The 24,412-nt window shown below is 37.2% G+C and overlaps 1 protein-coding gene across 1 annotated transcript; it reads right to left on the reverse strand.

Moving 5' to 3' along the window:
* On the reverse strand, nucleotides 1-24,375 carry GOPC (golgi associated PDZ and coiled-coil motif containing). Its single transcript, XM_061366192.1, has 8 exons — nucleotides 24,034-24,375; nucleotides 9,825-9,989; nucleotides 5,200-5,375; nucleotides 4,781-4,946; nucleotides 3,464-3,559; nucleotides 2,634-2,798; nucleotides 1,783-1,963; nucleotides 1-1,290 (listed from the first exon to the last, which is right to left on the reverse strand). The coding sequence occupies exons 1-8, from the start codon at nucleotides 24,325-24,327 to the stop codon at nucleotides 1,172-1,174; spliced, it is 1,362 nt and encodes a 453-aa protein (XP_061222176.1). The 5' UTR covers nucleotides 24,328-24,375; the 3' UTR covers nucleotides 1-1,171.
* Between the last annotated feature and the right edge of the window lie 37 nt (nucleotides 24,376-24,412).

Consider the following 24,412-nt stretch of genomic DNA (forward strand, 5'->3'; position numbering starts at 1 on the left):
ATTTGCAGCCACGCTGAGGGCCTTTAGATGTACACCAATTAAAAGCTATTTTAAGATACACTGCTCTTACAAAAGAAGTAACGCTTTGTTTCAACAGTAAGACAATTATAGGTTAATATGACTGCTGTAACATAACACAGATAGGGCCAGACACCGACAGATTCTGAGCACCTCCTGTGAAGTACTGTGTACTCAACTTTCAGTTCTTTAAAGATTATTTTAATGTGAAATAAGTATGTTCAGTACCCATCAAAAGCACTCAGCATTTCATAAGGTCAGGCTAATGATGACCAACTCAAACCACTCTGCATTAGCAGTAACCATACTATGGTATACTAATGAATGCTAAATTGATGATGCTCGGGGAAAAGAAAAAATACCAAAAGGGCCCACATAATTGTGAGCATTTCAAAACTAATTTTGCTTTTAAAATCCCACAATACCCTCTTTAAATACTTCCAGAGCATGTTTCAAATGGAACAATTGGCAGTGAATTCATTAAAACAACAATGCCAAAAATCTCACATATAAAATGATCATGGGCTGAAGGATGACGATTAGCAAGTATTCCACTGTCCCATTTGGGTTTTGATGGTCTTTGCTCAAGTAAAAGCTCTGGTTTTTACTGTTCTGAGAAATTAAAAAAAACCTTACTTTTAAAAGTTACAGTTCAAAAATCCTAAGTACAGTATTCATAGACGCAATGGTACACTTCCCCCTCCTCCGTCCTTCTAGAGTTAAAGCTTGTTTCACACCAAACTAAACATCACCTGTCCCTTTAAAGGATGAAAGGGTCAAAACGAAGCTGTCCACATCATATTCTGCTTCCCTGGGGACATCAGTGAGATCAAAAGTTGAACGTATTCAAGTTACCCTTTTTAGAAATCCCATGCTTTGGTGCTTATTATTAAAAGAAAATTCATTTCACATGCCATGTGTTAGATAACTACTGTGTGTCACGCAAAAGACAGTTTTCCACATTTAGAATTGCTCACAATGAAGCCCTGAGGTAACCGCCTTTTTTCCAGGCAACAGTAATACAGTTCCTTTTGACATTTAATCATCCTTTTACAACCTACACTAGTATAAGCATCTTGGAGCAGTCAATACTGATTATCAATTGTTCCCGAAGACAGGATCTGTCCAGTTGTTTTTTTTTGTCTGTTTGTTTTTAGGATAAAGACTCAGCAGAACAGGGCAACTTGGGTGCAGTGTCTTCTAATGGAGCTTCAACTGAATTCCTCAGGTCTCCATTTTCATGTCCATCAATACTTGGCTTCTTATCAAACACTGCAATTTAAAAGAAGTTTTATTTAAGGAAGAGAAGCAATCTTGTGAGTGACATATCAGTGAGCACAGAAACTAGAAAGTGAAAATGACCACTAAAAACTAATGAAATGACCACATAAGAACTAATAGGTTTTTAGCAGAACATAGTATGACAGGAAAACAGGAACTGTTTCATACTTCTCTGATCTAAAACATGCATTTGAAGAAACAGCAGAAAGCGTCAGGGAATTGACTATTCCTAGCCAAGAGTCAGGAAAAGGTAAGAACAGATCTGAATTGCAACCTTTGGGAAAAGCTGATCAAGAAAAAAATCCACACAAATCAATTCAGTTAAGTTAGTTATGTCTAAGTAAACCAGGCCAATAAATGAGGAATCATCTAAAAGAGCTGACACCCTATGAGTAGGTTAACTGAATTAACAGTAGATTAATTTTACAATAAATATTGACACTTCAGAATTAAACTGCATGTAACAGATTTTAGAATGTTTACCTTGTGAGGGTTTGACATCCACATTTGCATCTTTCCTATTAGAACTTGAATGTGCACCTTCTTCTAATTCATCAAGATACAAACGATAACGGTGTCCACTCTCATCTTCATATTCTACATTTTCATCATCTGAATCAACTTCTGGAGCAACATACACTACTTCAAATTCAATCTCACCTCTCTAAAATAAGACAAAAGTTACAGATTTACTTACTACTTCACAGCTATATAATAGCATTACTGAGATGAGCTAGGTTACTAAACAAATAAATTTCACTGTTGTAAAGATATTTACAGTTGTGTTGAATATTCTGGATATGTATCTGAATTAAGTTTTTACTGACTAAAGAACAGCTCCATAGCTAAGATTTACCAAAGTTACCTGAATTTCCCAGTTATGTGCCAATACATTACAAACAGTGACTTCTAACGAATAAAAGTTTTCTGATAACTAACTGTCTGGCACCTGTTAACTGTCTGAAAATGGGAAGGAAGGCAGGAAGAAGATTCTAGACTACAAAGTATATGAGGTTTAGCTGGAGCTATCTAGTCATAAAAGAATAAAAAGTTTACCACTAATTATTTCTGTGGGGCAATGTAACAAGATGATTTCCATCACCTTACTGAAGAATCATTAGCCAGTACATCCGTTTAACCGGACCAGTACTGACCCAGCACTTTTCTCCTTAAATTGCAAGACATAAGAGGGTTAAGTATTAGGCGATGCAGCTTCAGGAATTACTGCAGCTTAGCATCACACTGTGCTTATCAGAAAGCATTAAAGCTCGAAATAATTCAATAGAACACAGGAAGCACCTAAATGTGTCTATGGATAACAGGTCTCAACTGACCTGTTGGGAAAGAATAGTTACAGCTTCTTTATGTTTGGCATCTCTTAGATTAACTCCATTTACTGCCAGAATAGCATCACCAACATGCAGCCCTCCACATCGATCAGCAGGTTGTCCAGGATGGATTTCAGAGATCAGTATTGGAACACCATGCTCCTTGCCACCCTATTGGGAAAAAACAAAAAAGTATATTTTAATTAACTGAGATATCCATTAGCATAAAATCATCATTCTGGTAGTTGCTCTTAAAGTGCTTATTTCAACTTTTATTATAGAAAATGAGAAAGCATACAGAGAAAGAGAACGCTTCCCTGAATTCTTTCCCCCCCAAAAAGAATGGACAAATTTCAAATTCAGAGTCAAAGGAGACAATTGAAAAAATTAATAAATGTATCAAGTCACATACAAGCTGATGAGACAACATCAAAACCTCATTTTAAAAGTATATCAGGAACCATATTTACTTGCAAGAAACAATATTCATATTTAGAATAACAGCATAATAGAATTTTCAAAATTTGGAATTTAATTCTCAGATTGTTTCTGTTCTTCTACTGACTTACCACACCTGAAATTCACCACTGGCTAATTTGCTGAAGTGTCTACATCCTAAACATGAGTTGAAATCTTAGGTTTTACATAAAATAGCAGTTACCTATTTCCTGATCTATCAAAATGAGTCTGCAAGTCCTATGACCATAGCTATGGATTTGCATATGCTCTTTTTCATACATTCTAACAATACATTAACTGATCCAGTATGTTACAGCAGTGCAAATAAATTTTAAATTGCTTCTTATGTGTCACAGAAAATAAATGCAAGTATTTACTGTGATAGAAATTCCTAGTCCTTCATGGTCTTCTTTAACTAGCAAAACTTTTCTGATTGGACCAACACCTTGACTCTTCTTTAAGGCATCAGGATCCTAGTTCAATAAAAAATAAGCATAGCAGAAATACAAACATGTGAACCAAAAGTTCATTTCTGCATTTTTATTTCTTAAATTATATACAGACAGTGTACCCACAACAGAGTTTTAGACTAGTTTCAGGCAGGACAAATTTATAGTCCCCCTTTGCAAACAGGATATGAAATCAGAAAAGATGCCTCACTATGCACTCCTGATGAGAAAAATTATTTCAACTATTTCAGTGCTGAGTGATGCACAACACAGAACTTAACTTAAAAAGAAAGAAATCAGCCATATATTAAAAGTATAAAGGGACTACATGAAAGAATGCTGATCACTGCTGAAAACTTGTTATCTAAACTGGCATTTAAAACTAACCAAATTATAGAAGATGATGTAAGACAGTCCCAAAGAAGAGGTTGCTTGTTCAAGTTTATTTTTATTATTATGAACCATACAGACCCATTCAACTCAAAACAAAGAGACTAAATAAATTAAGGTATTCATTTTGTTAAGCTACTACACCATTATGCGTACCCTTCAAATCACCCATACGCGTTTGTCCACCAATATTTTATATGCAATCAACAACATAAGCAGTGAGATGCATCTGACTAAAGTATTTACAATAGCTCAAAGTAAAGCACTTCTCTGAAAATTTCTGGTTTTATGAACTGAACACTGGGGTGATTAACTGGGCAAGTTCTAGCAAAGCTACCCACAATGAAATGCCTTTTAAAGGTTTTATTTATAAAGTAACTTTTGGAGGGGGAAGAAAGAAAAATCAGTTCTTTTACAGAATGTCATTTATATGGCCTGTAAAGACATTTTTAAAAATTAATTTCAGTTCAATCTAATCCTAAAGTTGCTGTTATTTTTAGTTTTTGTAAACAAGTTAGCTCCACATTTTGAAACTGAGGTAACAAAATTATGCTGTTAAATCCACATTTAAACACACACATAGCAGAGGCTCAGTTTTCAAAAGGACTGAGTGTTCCTAGGTAAGTCAAAAAAATTGTATCATCTCTCGTGGTCACTTATGGTGACATGTTATTTAGCATGTGATCACCATACTTTTTGTATCCTTCAGCATACAAAAGAACCGTATATTCAGAAGTGAAATTTGAAAGAACATAATATTGAAGTAAGAATAATCACAAAAATTAAAAAATAACTCTCGTTCATTTTCCACAGATGCTGGAAATTACAAAGGAATGGCTTATCATTTCAACTTACATGTCCTGGTGGTGCCTGCATTGGTCGTTTTAGATCATTCCGACCTCTACAAGCTCTAATAACAGTTTTGTGCCGGTGAAGGTGTATTTCTGCTTCAAGCTGATTCCAGAGCTTGTCATGAGCAGGTCCTTTCATATCTCGGCCCAGTAACTGAATCTGCTGGACCCTTCATAATGAAAAGCAGAGTAAAACAACAAGCTGTATTACAACTGAAAAAGCAATGCATTGTACAACTCATACACTTCATCTGGCTAGAGCACACAGTCACGCAGCAACTAGCGTAAGTGCAAGAGCTTGTTCAGTTAACTGCAAACGTCTTTTCCTACGTGGTCTTAACACTGGAAATGCCTTTGGGAATGCAACGGAAGAAAACAACAAGAAAAATCTCATGCTAAGGGACATGGATTGACTTCACATACCTTCCAGCTAGTTCCTTATCTAAATACTTGGCTGCCAATCTTGCTCCATAAACCTCAGCCTGAAGCACAGCTATGTGTCTACGAAGTGCTTCATTTTCCTTCCTCAGCAACTTCACCTCAGCTTCTAGCTGAGCTTCTTTTACTTTTTCTTTCTTGTTGGCTTCAAGCTCTCTCTCCTTTACCAAAAAAAAAAAGAAAGGAAAAAAAAAAAGGCAAAAGAAAAAACATGTCAAAAAGCTTTCATTAAAGCTAATGAAAGAACACTCACTGTTTCTGAACACACATTCTCCTCCATTCAAGACATGCATGCAGGAAAAGAAATGCAAGCAACAACTCTGGCACTGCAGCTAGTGGTCTGCATTTAACTTTATGCTCCTGGCATGATTTCTATCCAGCTACAGCTCCTTAGCACAAAACGTTCAAGGTCCATGGATGAAAATGAGCAACAATGTTTCCCCCTGTCACAGAAAGGTGACAAAATTTAAGTAGCCTGAACATCATCCTTACTTTCTCCTGTGTTTAAATGGCAGATTCATAAAAAAAAAAATAAATTATTTTTACCATTAAAATGTAACTACAAACCCACTAAATTTAACTATTTTAATAAGATTTTACTACAACATGAAGGAAATGTTCTGTTAAGTCCATGTGTCTTTAAACTTACAATTATTTCCATGCAAAAAACCCAAGATGTGCCCAGCCAGGGACATTTCCAAATTAGTCTGAATACCACAAAAAGAAAGCCAGAGATTCTACACATGGAGATTCCCATCCTAACAAACATAATTAAATGAAAAATCAGTGCAAAATTACTGTTTGAAAATAAACAAAAACCAAACCACGTAAAACCTCCAAAAATCCAACTTTATAAAATCCCACCACTAAAAGCACACTTTAAGCAAGCTGAAATTTCCCACCGATTTTCTCAGAATTTGGTTTGTAATTTAAATTATATTTAAACCAAAAGTCAAATGTTACATTTCTAAGAAGATTCATTTTTAGTTATGTATCTTAAATGTTGTACCTAAAATATGAGGAACAACATAACACCATATAATTGTTTTCTTCCTATTTTCTCAATTACTGACTGTTGTTCTGCAATCGAGGTGGAAAATTACACCCAGAAGCCATTCTTCTCTAGCCTGCCTCCAACTGATCACCACATGGATTAAAAAAATCAAGAGGTCTGCTATACAGAATCTCTGAAGATGTACTGAAAGAACTTGTCTTGAACAATGATCATGAGATGTGTCAAAAGTCTCAAAAATGTTTAAAAACTTGAGGAAGCTACAGAACAGTTTTATACTTTCTAGTGTTCATAGAATTGCATAGGTTCTGCAAAATAGAAATATATTTTCCATTAGTAATATTAAAAAAAAATCCCACAAAACAACAACCCCCAACCACTAAACCAAAACTGCAACTGCAGTGTTGAAGATCAAAGCTTACAGCTACCAGCTGTCCCATGGCTTTTCAATGAGCAAATACTGACTGATGATAATGAGGTATATAATGTAATAAAAATGGAAAAGCTGTTTGAAAAAGCTCTACGTCTATTGCTATGAAAGACTGAAAGATAAAAGTTAACATTACTTCACTTTTTCTTCTTATCTATATATTACTGTGTTTATATGCTTTGGGCTATTACACAAGCCAGTAAATCATTTTAATCATGCCCGTTAGAAGAATGAGAAAAGGGAAAACAAGGAAAGGCTGACAGGAAGTTTTTTTAAGTACAACAAACACAATACTCCATGCTACATTGATAAATGTGTACAGTGCTTATGCTTTAGAAATTGTATAACACCTTAACATTTTTGAGACAGTGCCAGAACAGTCTTTCAGAATGACAAGTTGCAGATATCACCCCAAATTAGCTGTTACAATAATAAATAACACATACAGACTTAGGAAAGAGGGCACCAAAACCAGAAAAGAAAACCTAAAAATGCAAAGAAAAATCATTACATGGCATCTTGCCAACTCACAGGAAGAGGGAACAAGTCGAATCTGCTTTGCAAGTTTCTAGGCCAACATATATATATATAAAGTTGCTGCACAAAAGGACTGCTTAAAACACACACACAAAAAAAGGGCAATTAGAATACTTACTATTTCATCCACAGAAAGGACAGACTTAAGACAGAAGAAAACAGTTCCATAATTAGAGAAACAGGCAATAGGAACTTCAAGCAAATTAAACGTAAGTTACTTTCTCCAAAAGAAATTTACCTGCAGACTTTTTATTTTATTAGAAGCCATAAAGAACAAGCACATTGTTATAATTGTACTTAGCAGAATTTTGGTATTTTGCAGTTAAAGTTACTAAAAATCTTAATAAATATTTTAAACTTTATTGTAGTAGCGAAAACAACACTTTCTCCTAAAATACCAAGAAGCTTTATAAAGAATAGCAAGTTAATGCAAAATTCATGAAAGCAGTTTTGACAGGATCATAGAAAATACATTCTTTAATATAACATCTGTTATACAGATAATTGACTTTTCCCATTTAGAAAGGATAACAAAATACATGTTACAAAAGGAACATAAAGGACAGAAAGAAGTAGCAACAGAGACTTATAATCTACCAAACTCAAGAAAAAGTTTCAACTATGCAACTTCATACTGTAACAACGAAAGAATCACTGTGATTGGACTCAACACTCCTAAAAGGGGATTTGGCCTCAACTATATGTTATCAATTGCTTAACAATTCAAAACATTTAAATGTGTCTTTGTTCACCACTAGGCACATTTTACAGTTTGTAGAGTACACATGTATGCTGGGAGCCACCATACACAAGAAGAGTGGTTGTCTTTAACGAAGAAAGCAAGAAGTTAACTAGTACAGAACTTCATTTCCCCATTGCACATTCTGTTGACATAGTTCTTATTTGCCCTCAGAGGCTTTCTGACTTCCAGAAGGTCAGCATGACAGTTTTTATTTACCTAAACCTCAAACTTCCCATTTTATTGTCATTTAAGCAGCCTCAATTTTGCTTGACCAAGCTTTCCAGACCTTTATAGTTTTCTGTATCTAAAACAATTTAAACCTGAGCTTTTCTCCACTAAACCCATGAAATCCCTGAATGCAAAGTGAAGCAAATTCAAAAGATTAGTCCTGATGTTTATAAAAAAGAAGGAATTAAATGGAATAAAGGAGAGAGTATCATTCTAGGCTGTCAATAAAATTCAACTGCAACACAGAAAATTTTTAAAAAGTACAATGTGTTTATAGTCACCTGTGGGAAAAGGACTGCTGGCAATAGCATGGAGATGTAACGTACCTTTAGAAATAGTTTATAACAAGGCAAAGAGAAGCAAAAAGGTTAAGAGTAATACTCTGTCATTTATAAATTAAGCCTCACTAACAAAATTTAGGGACCAAAAACACTCACAGGGATGCGTCAGCTTAAAAAGCTTGCTACTTATAAACCTGCAGCCTAAAACTTCGAAAATATTGGTGACCTTTAACTAAAGGTTATTTACAGAGCCATAAAAATTAACAGCCCTAAAGAAACTTCATCATGCTTAAAGTATAATTCAATAGAGAATAAATTATGTGCAGAAAATGTTACTTTTATACTGAATAAGCAACTATGTACACTGAGGAACATAGCTCTTGGATTTGAAACAGGAAGAATTTGGGTTACTCCTGTTATTCAGTGAGTAGCCTAGACAGCCTTTAAGCCTTATAGTCTATCACTGTGTTTTATTATACATTCATCAACAACACGAAATAGCAGAGGAGATTAACATTCCACATATGTAGGGACTAGACATTTGCAAATAACCTGTGAAGCAATCCTAAAAACAGCCAGAGAACTAGACTTTGCTTTATGCCAACAGTTAGAAAACACAATTTACACATTACTTTACTTCTCTAATTTATAAAATCTTAGTAGTATTAGAGGTTGAATCTGTGCTATGGATAGTAATGAGGCAGACTACACTCTGGTTATCAGTCATGACAGCTAACTGCACAGAATAATTATTTTTAACTTTTAGTGGGCTTTGTGGAAGTTTAAGTTTCTAAAAACCATACTTTACAAAATTGGTTTATTGAGTTCTTTTATCACGGTGCTGCATGTAGCAATGGAAAGCACCGTAGATGCATCTGCAGCATTCTCAAAGAGAAAGAACGACAACAGAGAGGACTGTGATGCCATCTACCCTCTCTCTGTATGGCAAAACAATCCCATTCTTACTATTATCAAGAGTCTAACTGCAAGAAAAACAACAAGCTTACCTCACTTCAGGGTTTTTGAGATATGTGAGTATTTGGTTGTATTTGTACAATGGAAGTTATTATCTTTTGCAATTTCTGCCTCCAGAAAAGCTTTATAAACCACTAAAATACTTTCTTCTAAAGAAGCCACTAGAAAGTAAGATTTTGCAAAAACAGCTTCTTAAATTCTTATTCATTATTTTGCTGTTGTTTATGTTATTTTTAATGATTGCTAACAACCAGCCATAAATGTTACATAAACCCAAAAAAGGTAACTTTCTAACACTTTTAATGCGAAGATTTGTAACCTGCTTATTTGCACCTTCCAAGGAAGGATTTCAGCCAGGAGAGGGAAAAGTATAATATAATCCTCCATTCAAGCCACCATACTCACCAGTTTTGCCTTAATAGCCCCAGAATCAACATTCTGACCAGTTTTGGCGTGCAGCTGAAGTTGAACAGCATGGAGTTGCAAAAGCTGATCATGCACTTCCTTTTCCAATACTGCTTTCTCTGCCTGTGTTTCTGTCAGTTCAGACTTCAGATCAACTAACTGTGCCTGTGAAGACATAATCCATCACAAGAATTAGAGCAATAATTAAATGGGGTCATCAAAACTCTAAATACATAGATAAATCATTTGCGTACATACGTGCCCTATATGGTGCAATACAAACAGTACATGCCATCACAAGTTTCTCTGCAGCCCAATTTAAGCACTGAATCACTTGCAGACTTTTCTCCCCAACTGCCACAAAATTCATTCATCAACAGACCCAGCACCAAACAACCACAGTGCAAATGTAACAAGAGCCAAGTTTTTCCTCACACAGACAACGGCATGTGATGCTGATGTCCATCCACCCCCAAAGACGGCAATGTTATTAAACCTACATAGGATTTACAATCATAGCAATGTAAACACAATTTAGAATTTTAAAATTATTAAACCTTATTAAAAAAATGATGAAAGTAACCCAATTTACAACTGGTCTGTTATCAGTGGCTTAACTGAAATAGTAAATGAGGTGGCAAATGAGAAGCCATGAATTAACACACCTCTAAAATGCATATGCAGAAAAACAAAAATGGTTAACGACTCTTAATAAAATGGTTTTAAAACATTTTAAATACAGTTTACATGTAGTGTTTATATCTGGAATAAAAGACCAAGTGCTAATATGTTTATCAAATTACTTGTTATCCTGAAGGTCTAACAGCATTTTATAAGATAAAACTATATTTATATAAGCTTTAGTCTACTATTTACCAAATCCACAGAAGGTTACCTCAGGAAATGTTCTGGTAAATTCCCAGAGTATGTTATTGCTTCCAAAAATTTGGAACTAAAGAGCAACACGGAAAAGCCTCTAATTCTTAAAAAAAATTCCTCTCATATGAAAGCAAGCAGAGTACTACAGATATTTTAACAACATTATACTGATGTTCAGATTCACAGTGAATATTAAGTTACAGGTCAACAACCACCCCGTTCAACTACGTAAATCATGGCTTTTAAGTCTGCACTGGTTTAAGGTGAAGAAAAAAAAAAAAAAAACAGAAAAAGGCAGGCAGGATTTGACTGTGAGAGGGGAGTACTTACTGGGTCTAACTTTAGGTACATAATTTAGATGGACAGCCTCCTTAAGCTTCCAGAATAATTCTGGCATAAGTAGGCTCTTCCAGAAGTGATTCAGAGCACCTACATTAGAGCGCAATTTGATGAGACGGGTCAAGCCAATCTCCAGCTTGCTCTACGAGAAGAATGATCTCCCTTCCTGCCCCCTAGCCATGCCCCCTTGCCCCACATCTCCAGGACGGGAGGATGAGAGATGCCCTGCCCATGAGTTCTGTTGATTTTAAACTGGATTCCCCAGAAGAGCAGAATCACCTCTCCCTGTCCATTCAAACAGAGCCTCAATAGATAAGGTTAGCATTTCCTTTTCATTGAGGAAGGTGGAAATGCATGCAGCCCCATTCCATCTGCCAGAATGACAGAAAACTAAGAATTTGTAAACCCTTGCAGAACTCTGAAGCAGAAATTGCCTTCTATAGTAAGATGATACAAATTTAGAGAAATTGCTTACTTACCAAAACACACTTCTCTTGCCAATGACCAGCTACTGTTAAAGTCTCTCTGCTATGGATTACATACCTTCAAACAAAAGCAGAGCCATGCCTGAACTAAACGAGTGAAAGAAAACATCACAAATATAACAGGTGATGGTAGTAGTTGAGAAGAGATAACTAAGACGTTAAAATGAAGGCACCATTTGACCCAGTCACAATTCCACGTAACGTGTAACAATATTGCTCCTACTTTATTACCATTTGTTGTTAGTATATAAAGTATCATGAAAATACTACTTTAAAAAAAGACCACTAATGCCTTCCTCCTTTCAGATAGGCACTAACAACTAACATAACAACTTTTATCCTTTTTTCTATACACCCCCCCCCCCCCACTCATCGATTCTATTTCAAAACATGAGAAGAAGCAGGAAGTGGCAGAACAGATATATCAGTTTAATATTGTCCAGCCTCACCTAGTAGAGAACAGCAAATAGGTAACAGAACAGAGTTCTGGTATGGAAAAACAAACAAACAAACAAAAAACCAACAACAACAAACCAACATTATTTCCCTGTGCAAATTGCAACGCAGCAAGAATGACTGCTACCAGTTTGTGACATGAATGATGCTTCAAAGGGATCACAAAGAGACTGTCAAACTCATAACAAAAAACTCCAAGCAACAATGTGTATGACTTAAGATCTAAATTAACATCCAGCTGTTTTAATAAAGAGAGCAAAATGAGAAATGGTATGAGATCACATCATGAAAGTAATCTGTTTACATGTTATGAAAAATCATAAATCTATCCACTAGAACAGATGTAGATACAAGAGTCACAGCAAAAAGCAAATGCAGCAAGCTGGTCTACAACTTTGTGACTACTTTTATGAAGGCTGACAAATATTTACATTATTACGCAGAAGTTCTGCCTCTCTCAGCTTGGCCAGCTCACTTAATTCTCCTTTATATTACTCTTACTAGCACTATCTTTTATCCACATTCCCTCACTTTGTTATAAAGGAATCATATGGAAGACCACTGGAAATTCAACAGATCTACATTCAGTTTTGGCAACTGCTCAGTAAAACCCAGAGAGGGGGCAGAGACAGCAGAGGAAATGATAGCACAAAAAAAGAACTACTGGCAAGGCCATTCTTTGCTAGAACACCATTTACTGCATGAGGCAGGGGCTCTACAGAAAAAGATGCTGCCAACTCATGTAATTGTAATGTTTCAGTTTGCAGTAGCAAAACAAGGATAAATCAGTGTTGCACAAATAACTGTACCAATCCTTTCATTGGTAACTTTTTGGATGTACTCTCCAACAAGACTGTCGAAGGAGGGATGTGATGTACTAAACCACATGCTTAAACCATGACACTGAGGCTGCTCCAGGATTTGTGGAGAAGCAGTTGGGGGCAGAAGTAAGGCACAGCCACCCACAGAAGACGACTGAACTTCATGGTGAGGAGAGCTTAAGAGCCACCAAACAACAAACAGAGAACAGAAACTTTCACAGAGGCAGAGGTAGAACAGAAGATGGTATGTTTACTTTTACAACATCCTTTGACAGTAATTTGCTGACGCAGCCAGAAGAGGAACTCTTCTGTATTAAGGGCAGTATACAACTGCGCAGATTAGCAATTACCATGCCTAAGCAAGTATCACACTGCAAAGTAACACTTTAGTTTCTCTCAGGCAACTCATTTGAGAGTCTGTGCCCCAGGCAACACACTTAGGAGCAGGACTGAACTGTGGCTCATGGAAGTACAATTTAATCATGAAAAAAGCTGACAGGCCATGAGAGAGACAGAATTTGCACAGCTCTTCTTCCTTTTATTCTGACACGTGTTGGTAAAGTAAACACCTTCTGAGATATGCTCATTGTCTCTGACTCACTGAAGTCTTGGATACTTTCCTCAAACCAAGATCTGTAACTGGAATTCAGTGCCAATGGCAATAGGAAGCACCTGGTCTGGGCCTTATAATGGAAGCCAAAGCTTACTGAAATCAAAAAGAAAATAAGCAAGGTTCTTCCGTATTAAAGGAAGTCAGGCCTCTTCTTTCAATACTCTTCTTTTTCCACCTGTCATGGACAACAATCACTGACTTTTCCTGAAGTGCTCTGAGAAATGCTTCAGTTCAGCACTGGCTGCTTAGTTACGTAAAGGAGTCAGAATGGAAAAGACCGTGGAAAAAAAGAACAGCATTACTGACAGAATCACTTATTTTTCTGAAGTACCTCATTCATTATTGTTCCCCAATTCATCAATAATTATTAGACACATTGCTGTTAATATCTTTGTATTCTCTGTCCCAATTACTATCCATACATGGACAACTACACAAGACATACTCCTTGGTTTCTTACCTTTTTTCTCCTCACTGCTCTGAATAAAAAAAACAAACCAGCCTTTAAGACTGATCTGATCTGTTTGAGATGGGGGCAGAAAAGGTAATTCCATAGGTCTGCTTTTAATTTTCTTCCACAAAGCACCAGTAAACACACGATATTTCAGAAAGAGCTACTGCTTCAGATTATCACCCCACTGGTCTACAATGATGCTACCTCTAAATATTTAAAGTTCACAGTTTGAGTAAATTGGAGATCTTCGTCAAATTAATCAAATAGTAAAACTCAACATTTATCTTCCATGCAATCTAACACAGAGATAACATCAGAAGAATAGTTTTGAAAGGCTGAGTAAATATTTACTCAATTTTGGGGCATATTTTGTCATTTACCAAGTATTCTGTATTTCACAGAGATCTTGCACCTATGAAAATTAAACCCAATTTCAATTAAAATAACCCAAGAATGTATAAAATGCTCCTTTTTTTTAATAGGATATAAAAGAAAATAAAACATGGCATTAAGCAACAGACAAATACTTACTCGACAGAGGTTTTAAAAAATATTATTGCAAAAATAATAAAAAAATCTCCAGGCAAAATAGTCCAGCCATAACATCCTTCGATTTTAAATCAACAGTTTTTATTTCTTGTTCAAGCAGTGATGAGTTATCAAAAAGTTGTGTTTGTTATATATGATCCTATGCTAAGTATGTATTTTAAGCTGGCAACATAAGAAATATTAGCTTAAATGCTGGACTTGGCTATACTTATGGTCATAGAGTTCTTAAAGTCTTAACAGGAGCCTTAAAACAAATATCATCACTAAGGTATCTTTCAATTTTTTGATATCATATAATTTTTTCTTCAGATAATGGTCTAAATTCTCAGAAACTAAAATATTCATTCATCCACCTGTACATTTTTCATAGAAAAGGGAGCATTAGAATAACTAACCAAAAATCACTTATTTCTATGAGATCTCAGAGCCATACTCAAAGATCTATGCTACATTTGTACATAGTTAAGAATGGAAATGTGGACCTTGCTGTGAAGAACTCACAATGTAAATACACAAATGCTGAATAAAGGTAACATGAAAGAGAAATACAAAGATAGTTATTTGAGTATAGAACTCCACAACAGGAAGACACATGGCATACTAAAAACCACAAGTTACCATTTCTGGTAACTACCAGTGCTTGAATGAGGCATTAGAAGATGACAATATCGTGACCTCCAAATCTAAAGCATCAAAAGAAGCATACAGAACTTCAGAACGTGGGATGACAGTGACTAGTACCATGTTGACAGGAAACAATTTAACTCTCACTGCTGAAAGGGAAACTAGATGCAGGGGGGTGAGGGGCAAACAGAGAGATTGCATCATCAGGTAAAATAATGATAATGTTTTCAACTTTGGGAAAAGCTTTTTCATTTTCTGAGCTATCATTTCAATAGTTCCTGCAGTATGGACAAGAATTTTATTTGAGCTAACAGATGTATTAAAAAAATACCTAAGACATATCCAATGGTCAGACATGAAGAGTCAAAATAGAGCCAAGCTGAATTGTAAATCTAGGTCTGAATAATATTAGGACACGGCAGTGGCATTATTCACCACAACAAATAAAAATGAGAGGAAGACCAGAATTCTCTCAACATCAAAAAGTGCAATGAATGCTTTTGAGGCTTGTGATGATGCACTTTTCAGTATATCAATTTCTACTCAAAATAAAACTAAGCATAACGGACATATCAGATAACACACATTTTTCAGCAAAGGAAAGCTAGATACATAAAAAAATATCCATCATATTACCAACCTCCAGTGACTAAAAGTCATAAGCTAACCACTCAACAAATGCTTTTAAAGTAGCAAATATTCTTTAAAGATTTTTTTCATTTTCCTTTAATTTCAGGCCTTTAGGGTACACCTAATTCATTCTCAAACTAAGCCTTCTGAACACAAAGGTCTGAAAACTCTTTTTTAAATGAATTATGGTTTTTCTCCACCATCTCTAAGTGCCAGCAGCTGGGACTTCAAGAAATATTGAACACAAGCAGATTAGCAAAAAAAAAACAAACCCACAACCCCCCCCCAAAAACAACAACCCAAACCGACAAAACTAATAACATTTCATAAGTTTTATCTTACTTTCCTAAACAAGGAAGTCTACTGCCATCATTTTATCTGTGTCTACATTTCTTCCTATTTCACCTTTCTTCCCTGCTGATATGAATTGAATCTATTCTCAAGATTCAAACAGATCTATTAGAGGGGTAAAGGTGTGTATGATTAAAGTTCCTACAACAAACAAATTTTGCACAAAACAGCTGCTGGAGGAAAGAGTAAATTGGTGCCCTTGCAGAGCAAAAAGCAGTTAAGAGTCAGTAGCTAGCTTGTTTAACCCACTGAGACAAGAGTGAACAGCCCGGTGACTAGGCAGCACACATGCAATTCGGAGCTAGAGACTGTGCCACTAACCAAAACCATAGGGAAATGAAAAACCAAAGGATGCTGTGGCATGGAAATTCACAGATCACAAGAAAGAATGGGGAGTGCCTGAACTGAAAGGCTTTTGCGATTTCAGAAAGTGTTTGACATCTGTATTAGGACAAATCATTCCCCACAGATCAGTAGGAACTGAGATTTCAAAGCTCCATGGACTCCAATTACTAATAAAACACCTCCAGTATATATATTTTTAATGGCTAGTTCTACAAGAGAGGCCCCTATGAACCTTGCCATGGGACCAAACCAAAATTCATAGGCAAATAAATTATATAAGGTGTTTTCACTTGTGTCCTCCTGTAATTTATGCTGGACTTCAAACGTATGCGTTTAGGTATTTAAACATTCACTCCTGGTCAGTACTATTACCCTTCTGATGTGCAGGCTAAAGGATTTAGGATCATAGAATTATAGAATAGTTAGGGTTGGAAAGGACCTTACGATCATCTAGTTCCAACCCTCCTGCCATGAGCAGGGACACCTCATACTAAACCATATCACCCAAGGCCTCGTCCAACCTGGTGTTGAACACTGCCAGGAATGGAGCATTCACAACCTCCCTGGGCAACCTATTCCAGTGCCTCACCACCCTAACAGGAAAGAATTTCTTCCTTCTATCCAATCTAAACTTCCCCTGTTGAAGTTTTAACCCATTACCCCTTGTCCTATCACTACAGTCCCTAATGAAGAGTCCCTCCCCAGCATCCCTATAGGCCCCCTTCAGATACTGGAAGGCTGCTATGAGGTCTCCACACAGCCTTCTCTTCTCCAGGCTGAACAGCCCCAACTTTCTCAGCCTATCTTCATACAGGAGGTGCTCCAGTCCCCTGATCATGGCCCTCTTCTGGACTTGTTCCAAAATTTCCATGTCCTTTTTATGTTGAGGACACCAGAACTGCACACAATACTCCAGGTGAGGTCTCACAAGAGCAGAGTAGAGGGGCAGGATCACCTCCTTCGACCTGCTGGTCACGCTCCTTTTGATGCAGCTCAGGATACAGTTTGCTTTCTGGGCTGCAAGTGCACACTGCCAGCTCATGTTCATTTTCTCATTGACCAGCACCCCCAAGTCCTTCTCCACAGGGCTGCTCTGAATCTCTTCTCTGCTCAGCTTGTAGCTGTGCCTGGGGTTGCTCCAACCCAGGTGTAGGACCTTGCACTTGTCATGGTTAAACTTCATGAGGTTGGCATCAGCCCACCTCAACAGAAGACAGTACAATGCTGCAATTACTCTGTGGCTTCTGCCCCCATATGTGCACAAAAAAGCAACATAGATACCAAGATATCACACTAGCACATTTACCTAACATTACATGTGAGGGTATTTTTTGAAAAGACAGAAGTGTTGCTTAAAGGCAAAAGTAGGTTAAAAAAAACAACACCCTAATGACACTTCACAAATAATGAAATCACTATTCCTAAGTATTTCCGTACCATTACACAACTGCAAGGGAGAAAACAACTCTTCAGGATGTAACAGCTGACAGGTTCTACAGTCTGCAGCTTAAGCATACTCATGGACACCAGATACACAAGTAGTGTTGGTTCAACAACAAGAAAGCCCATCATGAGTTATCAAGCACACTGCCCACATACTACTAAGTTTTTATGGGGACCCGCAAGTCTGGCATCAGCATCTAGATGTGAAGTAGTTGAAAATCTTAAGTACTGTATTTCCCTAATTGCTGGACAAAAGGATTGTCTCTGGCAACTCACTGCTGTCACTTCGACTACAGCTCTCCAAAAGACAAGTACACTCTACCCTTTCTCTTGACTATTTAATTCTTCCTGCCTGTTAGTAGCATTTGCTGCAATTTCTCACACAACCCTATTAAGTTTAATGGACTGGTCTGAATGAGAAACCATGAAATAGATTACAGCCCTACTGATCTCACTGTGCTCTTTACAAAACTAAACAATGTGACAGTTTCTGAGTAAATGATACACTTGGGAACCACAGTTTTTGCTGATAACCCCCCCTCCCCAATTCCAACATAACCACTTGCCAGTGACAAAAGTGACTAGCCTATTTCAATCGTTTTAAAAGACTGTAGTTACAAATTCTTAAATGAAATCAAAAGCCTTTATTTCATTATTATTGTGACCCAAAAAGGACATATGTAACTTAAGTTTTTAGATAAAGCTTTAACAAAACTGTCTTTATCACATGGCTAATAAGAACATGAATGTCAAAATTTATGACTACTGACTCCCTAAATGAACACTACACTAGTGTAGCTATGTAGGTAATCTTAGTAAAAATGCAGTGTATGAATGTGATCACACAAATGAACTATAAATTAATTTAGTCCACCTTTAAAATGTCCCATATAGAATATGAAGTATATGAGATACCTACAAATTAATTGCTCCAGTTCTCAGATTCCATTCTAGTCTTGCCAGAACATTCAGAAGACTGGTCAGCAAACTAAAAGGATGCAAAACAACATTCATACATTTTATCTTCTTTGCTGAAGACCATTCTGGATATGGAACTATTTGCATACTTTTCCTCCCAACAATTAAAAGATAACGTAATAATGATATATGTAAAGCATCTTAAAAATTTGGTTTCCATTTACATAAATGGATACAGCAACCAGCATTTACATGCCAGTCACTGGCCTTTTTAATCTGCCATTAAAATACCTGTTAATGCAGCTACATATTATTTTCACTTTGCTTTACATACTGTTTCTTGCCATTTTACTTTATATTTGACTGTATCACTCTATTTGGACCTACTTACAGAAGCACAAATTTATTTTTTCTTTTTTTTAACCACAATTTGTACACTTTGCTGCCAGTGACAAATTTCTGTCTGCCTCGCAAATAAATTTTTTTCAGGTTGCCCATGCTTCTAGCTCTTTATTAGGACAACGCAAACAAGCTTTTAAAAGTCATATTGGCAGTTTTATTACTGCCATTATTTTGAAAGTCCTAGTAGCTATGCAACATAATTCAGTAAATAAAACTAAGAAATACAAACTAAAATACTGATTCCCTATCACTTGTCCTTTGGCAACTCCCAACAAATGAGACACAGAAAAGGAAAATACTTTACTACATGCTGACTGAAACTAAACTAGTTAAACTCATAAAGACTTCCGGAACTTCTGATACAGGAAAATATGAATTAAGTATAAATGACCCCTTTTAAAAGGGGGAGCAATTATTGTTAGAAAAGTTACATGTATCAAGCTTATGACAATTTAGTACATAAGCCAACTAGGAAATTTATGCAAACCTGTACTTCCTGAATATCTGAAAACTGCTCACATTTTAGGGTATAAAACCAGCTGGATCAAATCTCGTTCAAGTGATTTTCCAAGAGAACACTAGTATGAACAGATTTCTATTCAAAAATAGAAAAAGTATTCAGAGTTAAAAGTGTAATTAAGATAATAACATCTTAGTAAATACTGAGAGTACTGCTAAACAAAGCAGGACTAGAATTCTGCAGTGTGCTCCACAGGACAGACTCGCACACTGTAGGAAAAGTCACCAAGCACATAAAGCCACCTACGCTCAGGTGTTTTGGTTGTCAGTTGATTGGGGGGGGGGTTTGTTTGTTTGTTTGTTTAATAGGGAACTTCAGATTACCTACATAATTCTACATATGCTTTAGCCAATACAGCAACAAGTTACTTAGAGAAGATTTCACCTTACAGGAATGTGTTCCTCTAAACCTGAGAAGTGATTTCATGTTCATCAAGGACATAAAAATACACAGGCTTCTCGGACATATACTTAAATGTTTCCCTTAACTTCAGCATGTACATTGGCTTAACACAACCACCAAGACACAGGGTGTGTTCTACCAGACATTCCTTTCCAGCTTGTTCATTTCAAATTAGAGAATCACATTGGCAGTCAAAGTGCCAGCATTAAAGCCAAGCTGAGTTTTCACTGGCACACTGGCCTACTTCTCTTATTTCTACAACACTGCCCTATTCAGAACTTTTATTTTCTGAAATGGACATTTAGATAATGTCACAGTCAGCACCATGTAATCTTTTCACCTCAAGTGATAGTCAAACAGGAAAAACAAATCCTATCAATTTCCTCACCATTAGTATCTACTGAAATTTCACACGCTTGACTGCCAGCCTGCATCTGCTGATTTGCAATGCCTTCCAAGAGACAGATTATCACAAAAAATCTCCTTTAAAATGGCTGCCATCTCCTTTTGTCCTAAGAGCCTGAGGCCCTTACTGCTCTTCATCAAGGTACACTTCTTCATTTGCTCATACTGAAGTTAAAGCAAATCTCAGCAGCTTCTATCACCTAACACTTTCTCTCCTCTTTAGTAAGCTACTTAATTCAACTCTGTTCTACTGTGACTGACAGGAAAAATACAAAAACAAAACCTCCCCTGCTTTTATTTCTTTAATTTAGGACTGTAAATGTCAGTAGCACAGTAGTATGTTAATAACCTCTCACTACCTGAAAGCACAAGTAAATTTATCTGCATACATCCACTGTGCATCTGCATTCCTTCTAAAAATAACTTACCCTGAATTGGCAACATATAACTCCCTCTTTGGAAACTACTGTCTTCCTGGAATACTTCTTTCACTATTCAGACACATCCATCATACAGTATTTTACCTAGACTCATCTCTCTAGCAGTAGGTATGAACCAATGATCCCAAAACATTTTTTGCACCAAAGTCCTAAAGCGGGAGCTTCCATCTACCAATCCATCTACACTGTGCCTCCTGAAATCAATTGTAACAATCAGAAAATGCATCTTAAACTGACAAAGTTGATAAATCAAAGTCTGAACCACATTTCATTATTCTTGTCTGTAGTAACACATGACAATTCCCGTCAAGGAAATGGAACCCATGAACAGAATCATATTTATCATTTTATATTATTAATTTGATTAATTATTAATCCTTCTGGCTGCCCTACCCCTGGAGGTGCTCAAGGCCAGGGTGGCCAGAGCTTAGAGCAACCTGGTCTAGTGGAAGGTATCCCTGCCCATGGCAGAGTGGTGGGAACTAGATGGTCCCTTCCAACCCCAACCATTCTATGATTCTACGAAATAATATCAGTAAAACAACAGCAAATACAGCTGCAAGAGTAAATCTTAGCTTTTAACAGTCACTGACACATTCGAAGTATTATTTTAGTCCAAATAAAAGTGTATTTCTAAAGATGGATTTAACTTACTGGCTTGAATAAACGTTTGTATCCAAGTGAACTACAATTAATGACACTTTTATGAATGTGATGAAAGCTTTGTATTAAAATGTACAAGCATTGTAAAGTTAGTTGTGAGCTATCAGGAAACTACTGCAATTTTAAAAGTTACGAAATACAGTAACTTGCATTATAAAAAAAAAAGTAAACCCACTGATCACATCCTAACCTCCACTATTAATGTTAGTGACTTCTTTCAAAATATGTAACTGTAGCGTTCATTTTGGACACTGAGGGGTTTGGCCAGACACCTGCACATATAAAAATACAAGACACTCTCAAGAGAACAGCTGAATCTCTTTTGACATTTCAAACGGAGGTTTTCATTTCAAGTTTATGGCTCTAATAATCATGAGGTCCTAAAATTAACAACCTTCAAGACAATGCTAAACCTTCTAAAGGTCTATTTGAAAGATAAAACTCCTTTATAGGAATAATGCCTAATAATACTACAGTAATAAAAATATTTCATAAAAGTCTTTTTATTCACTTGTAAAGCATTCACTCTGAATTCACAACATCATTTTGATCAAACAATTACTTCATGCACTTAGATATAGACAATAATTATGCTATTACAAATACTAACTGTGCTTCTTTGCTCTTCTTGAGATTGAGGCACACATCTCCAGTTATTTAGGTGCCCCTGATGGTTTATATTAGATACCAAAATACCTTGTAGCATCTGAGCTTTATCATTTCCTTTCAAAATATTTAAGCTTGAAACAACTTTTCAAAGAAATATTTACCAAGCATCAACTCATTCTCTTAAAATAACATGACAACTCATCTGTTTCACAAGTCTGTACACAACACCCACCATCCCTGTGTAATATGCAATAAATACTGATTGTCTACTATAAACTCATAAATCTTATTTTACTATGCCTATACAATTAATCCTGTGTAGCTTGATAGACTACATACATACCCAATACTAAAACGTATATGACAACATAAACAAGGAATACCAAAAGCATCACTGCAGTAAGTATTGTGGTGAAATAAAGACTGCAACGAAAAAAGCTCCTAGCTTAATGAGGTCTTTGTTCTACTCTAAAATATCCTGTTTCCCTGTTAAAACTCTATATTTTGCATAACAATGTCTTCATACCAGGAAGAAACCTGATTAACAGCAAAACCGATTTCCTCTACTTCCTACTGCAAGACAGACCTTCAGAAGAACAGGTTACTGTTTGAAGACTCTTGAATTCCTTTATTATAATAAGCATAACACAAAGGACTAAAAGAACTCAATTCTGTGGTTGCGTATCGAAGCTCTTGCAAAGCACATATTTTCATGGTTTCTCAGAATCTTTTCCCTTACTCCCATACATTTAAAAGTTAGTAGAACAAGCAGTAAAACTCAAACAAGCATTGCCTACAAGAGATACTGAATATACTGGGAGGGGTTTAACCTGGGGAAAACTAAATGATGAAAGTCACTTGAACACTCTTCTAATTTGTAACAGAAAGACAAGAGGGCAGTTTATACCAACACCTGTTAAGAACAAGACAACAAACATCACCTACTAAACTGAAGATGACTCAGGTTGGACAGTTACAAAACAACCATGAAGTTCTCCAGAATCTCCTTCCAGAGCAGTCCAGTTCTTGTACCAGCCACAGGACCTACAGTTCTGCCTCCTGAGCAACATCAGCCAGCTCAGTTCCAGCTGATGCTTCTTTCTTCCCACTCTGACTCAAATTCTGGACTAGGAATGAAAACAATTCCAACAGGAAGGACAGTTACTTTCCTCCTCACAGGATGTGCAACCTTCAATATTAATTTTCTGATGCTAAGTTTGGCAGAGAGCTATTTGATCTACCTCAAAGAGACAAGAAGACCCATCAAAGTCCATCCCCAATCCATTTTTCTGGTTCATTTACTCATAAGCAGAGTAATGGCCTTATTTTGACTACTGACTATAAGCTTTAAAGACTATGAACGTCTCATGATGCTTGAACAGATGCTCAGAGAAGCTGTGGCTGCCCCATTCCTGGCAGTGTTCAAGGCCAGGCTGGATGGGGCTTTGATCAACCCGGTCTAGCAGAAGGTGTACTTGCCCATGGCAGAGGGTTTGGAAATGGAAGTTCTTTAAGATCCATTCCAACCCAAACAATTCTATATGTCTTTATCTCGTTTTTAAAAGGTTTTCCAACTTTACTAGTGACAGTGCAAACAGAAGACGAGTCAGCAGCACCTGCTGCCCAAGACTTCTACTTTCAACAAAGACAACTTTTTTTGCACTCAGGACTTCATGCCCACGCTGTAAGCATCAGCACAGCCATGCCCGAATCCCGCAGGGCCTTCCAACACGCTGAGCCAAGTTAGGCCTCCCCTGCTGCTCCCCGCACCCCCAAATACAGGAAGGCCGCCTCCACAGGACCGGGCCCACTGCCCCCACCCCCATACCAGAGGCCCTGGGGCACTCTCAGCCCCCCTCACCTCCAGCTTGTGGTTGATCTGGGACACGGTCTGCGCCTTGTGGCAGAGCTGGGCGAAGCAGGAGCTGAGGCTGGTCATCTTCTGCCGCCCCTCGTAGGTGATGTCGGCTTGGTCGGGGTCGATCTCACCCAGCAGCAGGTCCACGTCCACGAAGGCCTTATCGAACTCCTTCTCCAGCACCTCCAGCCAGCGGAACATGGACACCCCGCCACCCGCCGCCGAAGTCGACCCAGCGGCGACCCCGCCACAGGCCGCGCCGCCCGGCCCGCAGGCACCGCCGCCCGCCGCCGACATGGTGCTCCTGCCGCTGCCGCCGCCGCCCCTGCTCCCTTCCCTCACACGTCCGGGCACCCGGGCAGGGCAAGGCCCACACCCGTCG

Source organism: Neopsephotus bourkii, unplaced genomic scaffold (genome assembly GCF_033783945.1).
Source record: "Neopsephotus bourkii isolate Nb327-2 ecotype Australia unplaced genomic scaffold, CSIRO-AGI_Nbou_v1 NB_1314, whole genome shotgun sequence".
In the NCBI taxonomy this organism is placed as follows: Eukaryota; Metazoa; Chordata; class Aves; order Psittaciformes; family Psittacidae; genus Neopsephotus; species Neopsephotus bourkii.

Bases quoted from the DNA above. Each gene is read 5' to 3' on its own strand.
- GOPC (XM_061366192.1), bottom strand. From the start codon at position 24,327: ATGTCGGCGGCGGGCGGCGGTGCCTGCGGGCCGGGCGGCGCGGCCTGT. The intron at 3,560-4,780 runs GTAAGTTGAAAT...TTATTGAACTAG, and splicing joins TGCAGGCACCACCAGGACAT to GATCCTGATGCCTTAAAGAA. The intron at 1,291-1,782 runs GTAAACATTCTA...TTTAAATTGCAG, and splicing joins GGATGTCAAACCCTCACAAG to TGTTTGATAAGAAGCCAAGT.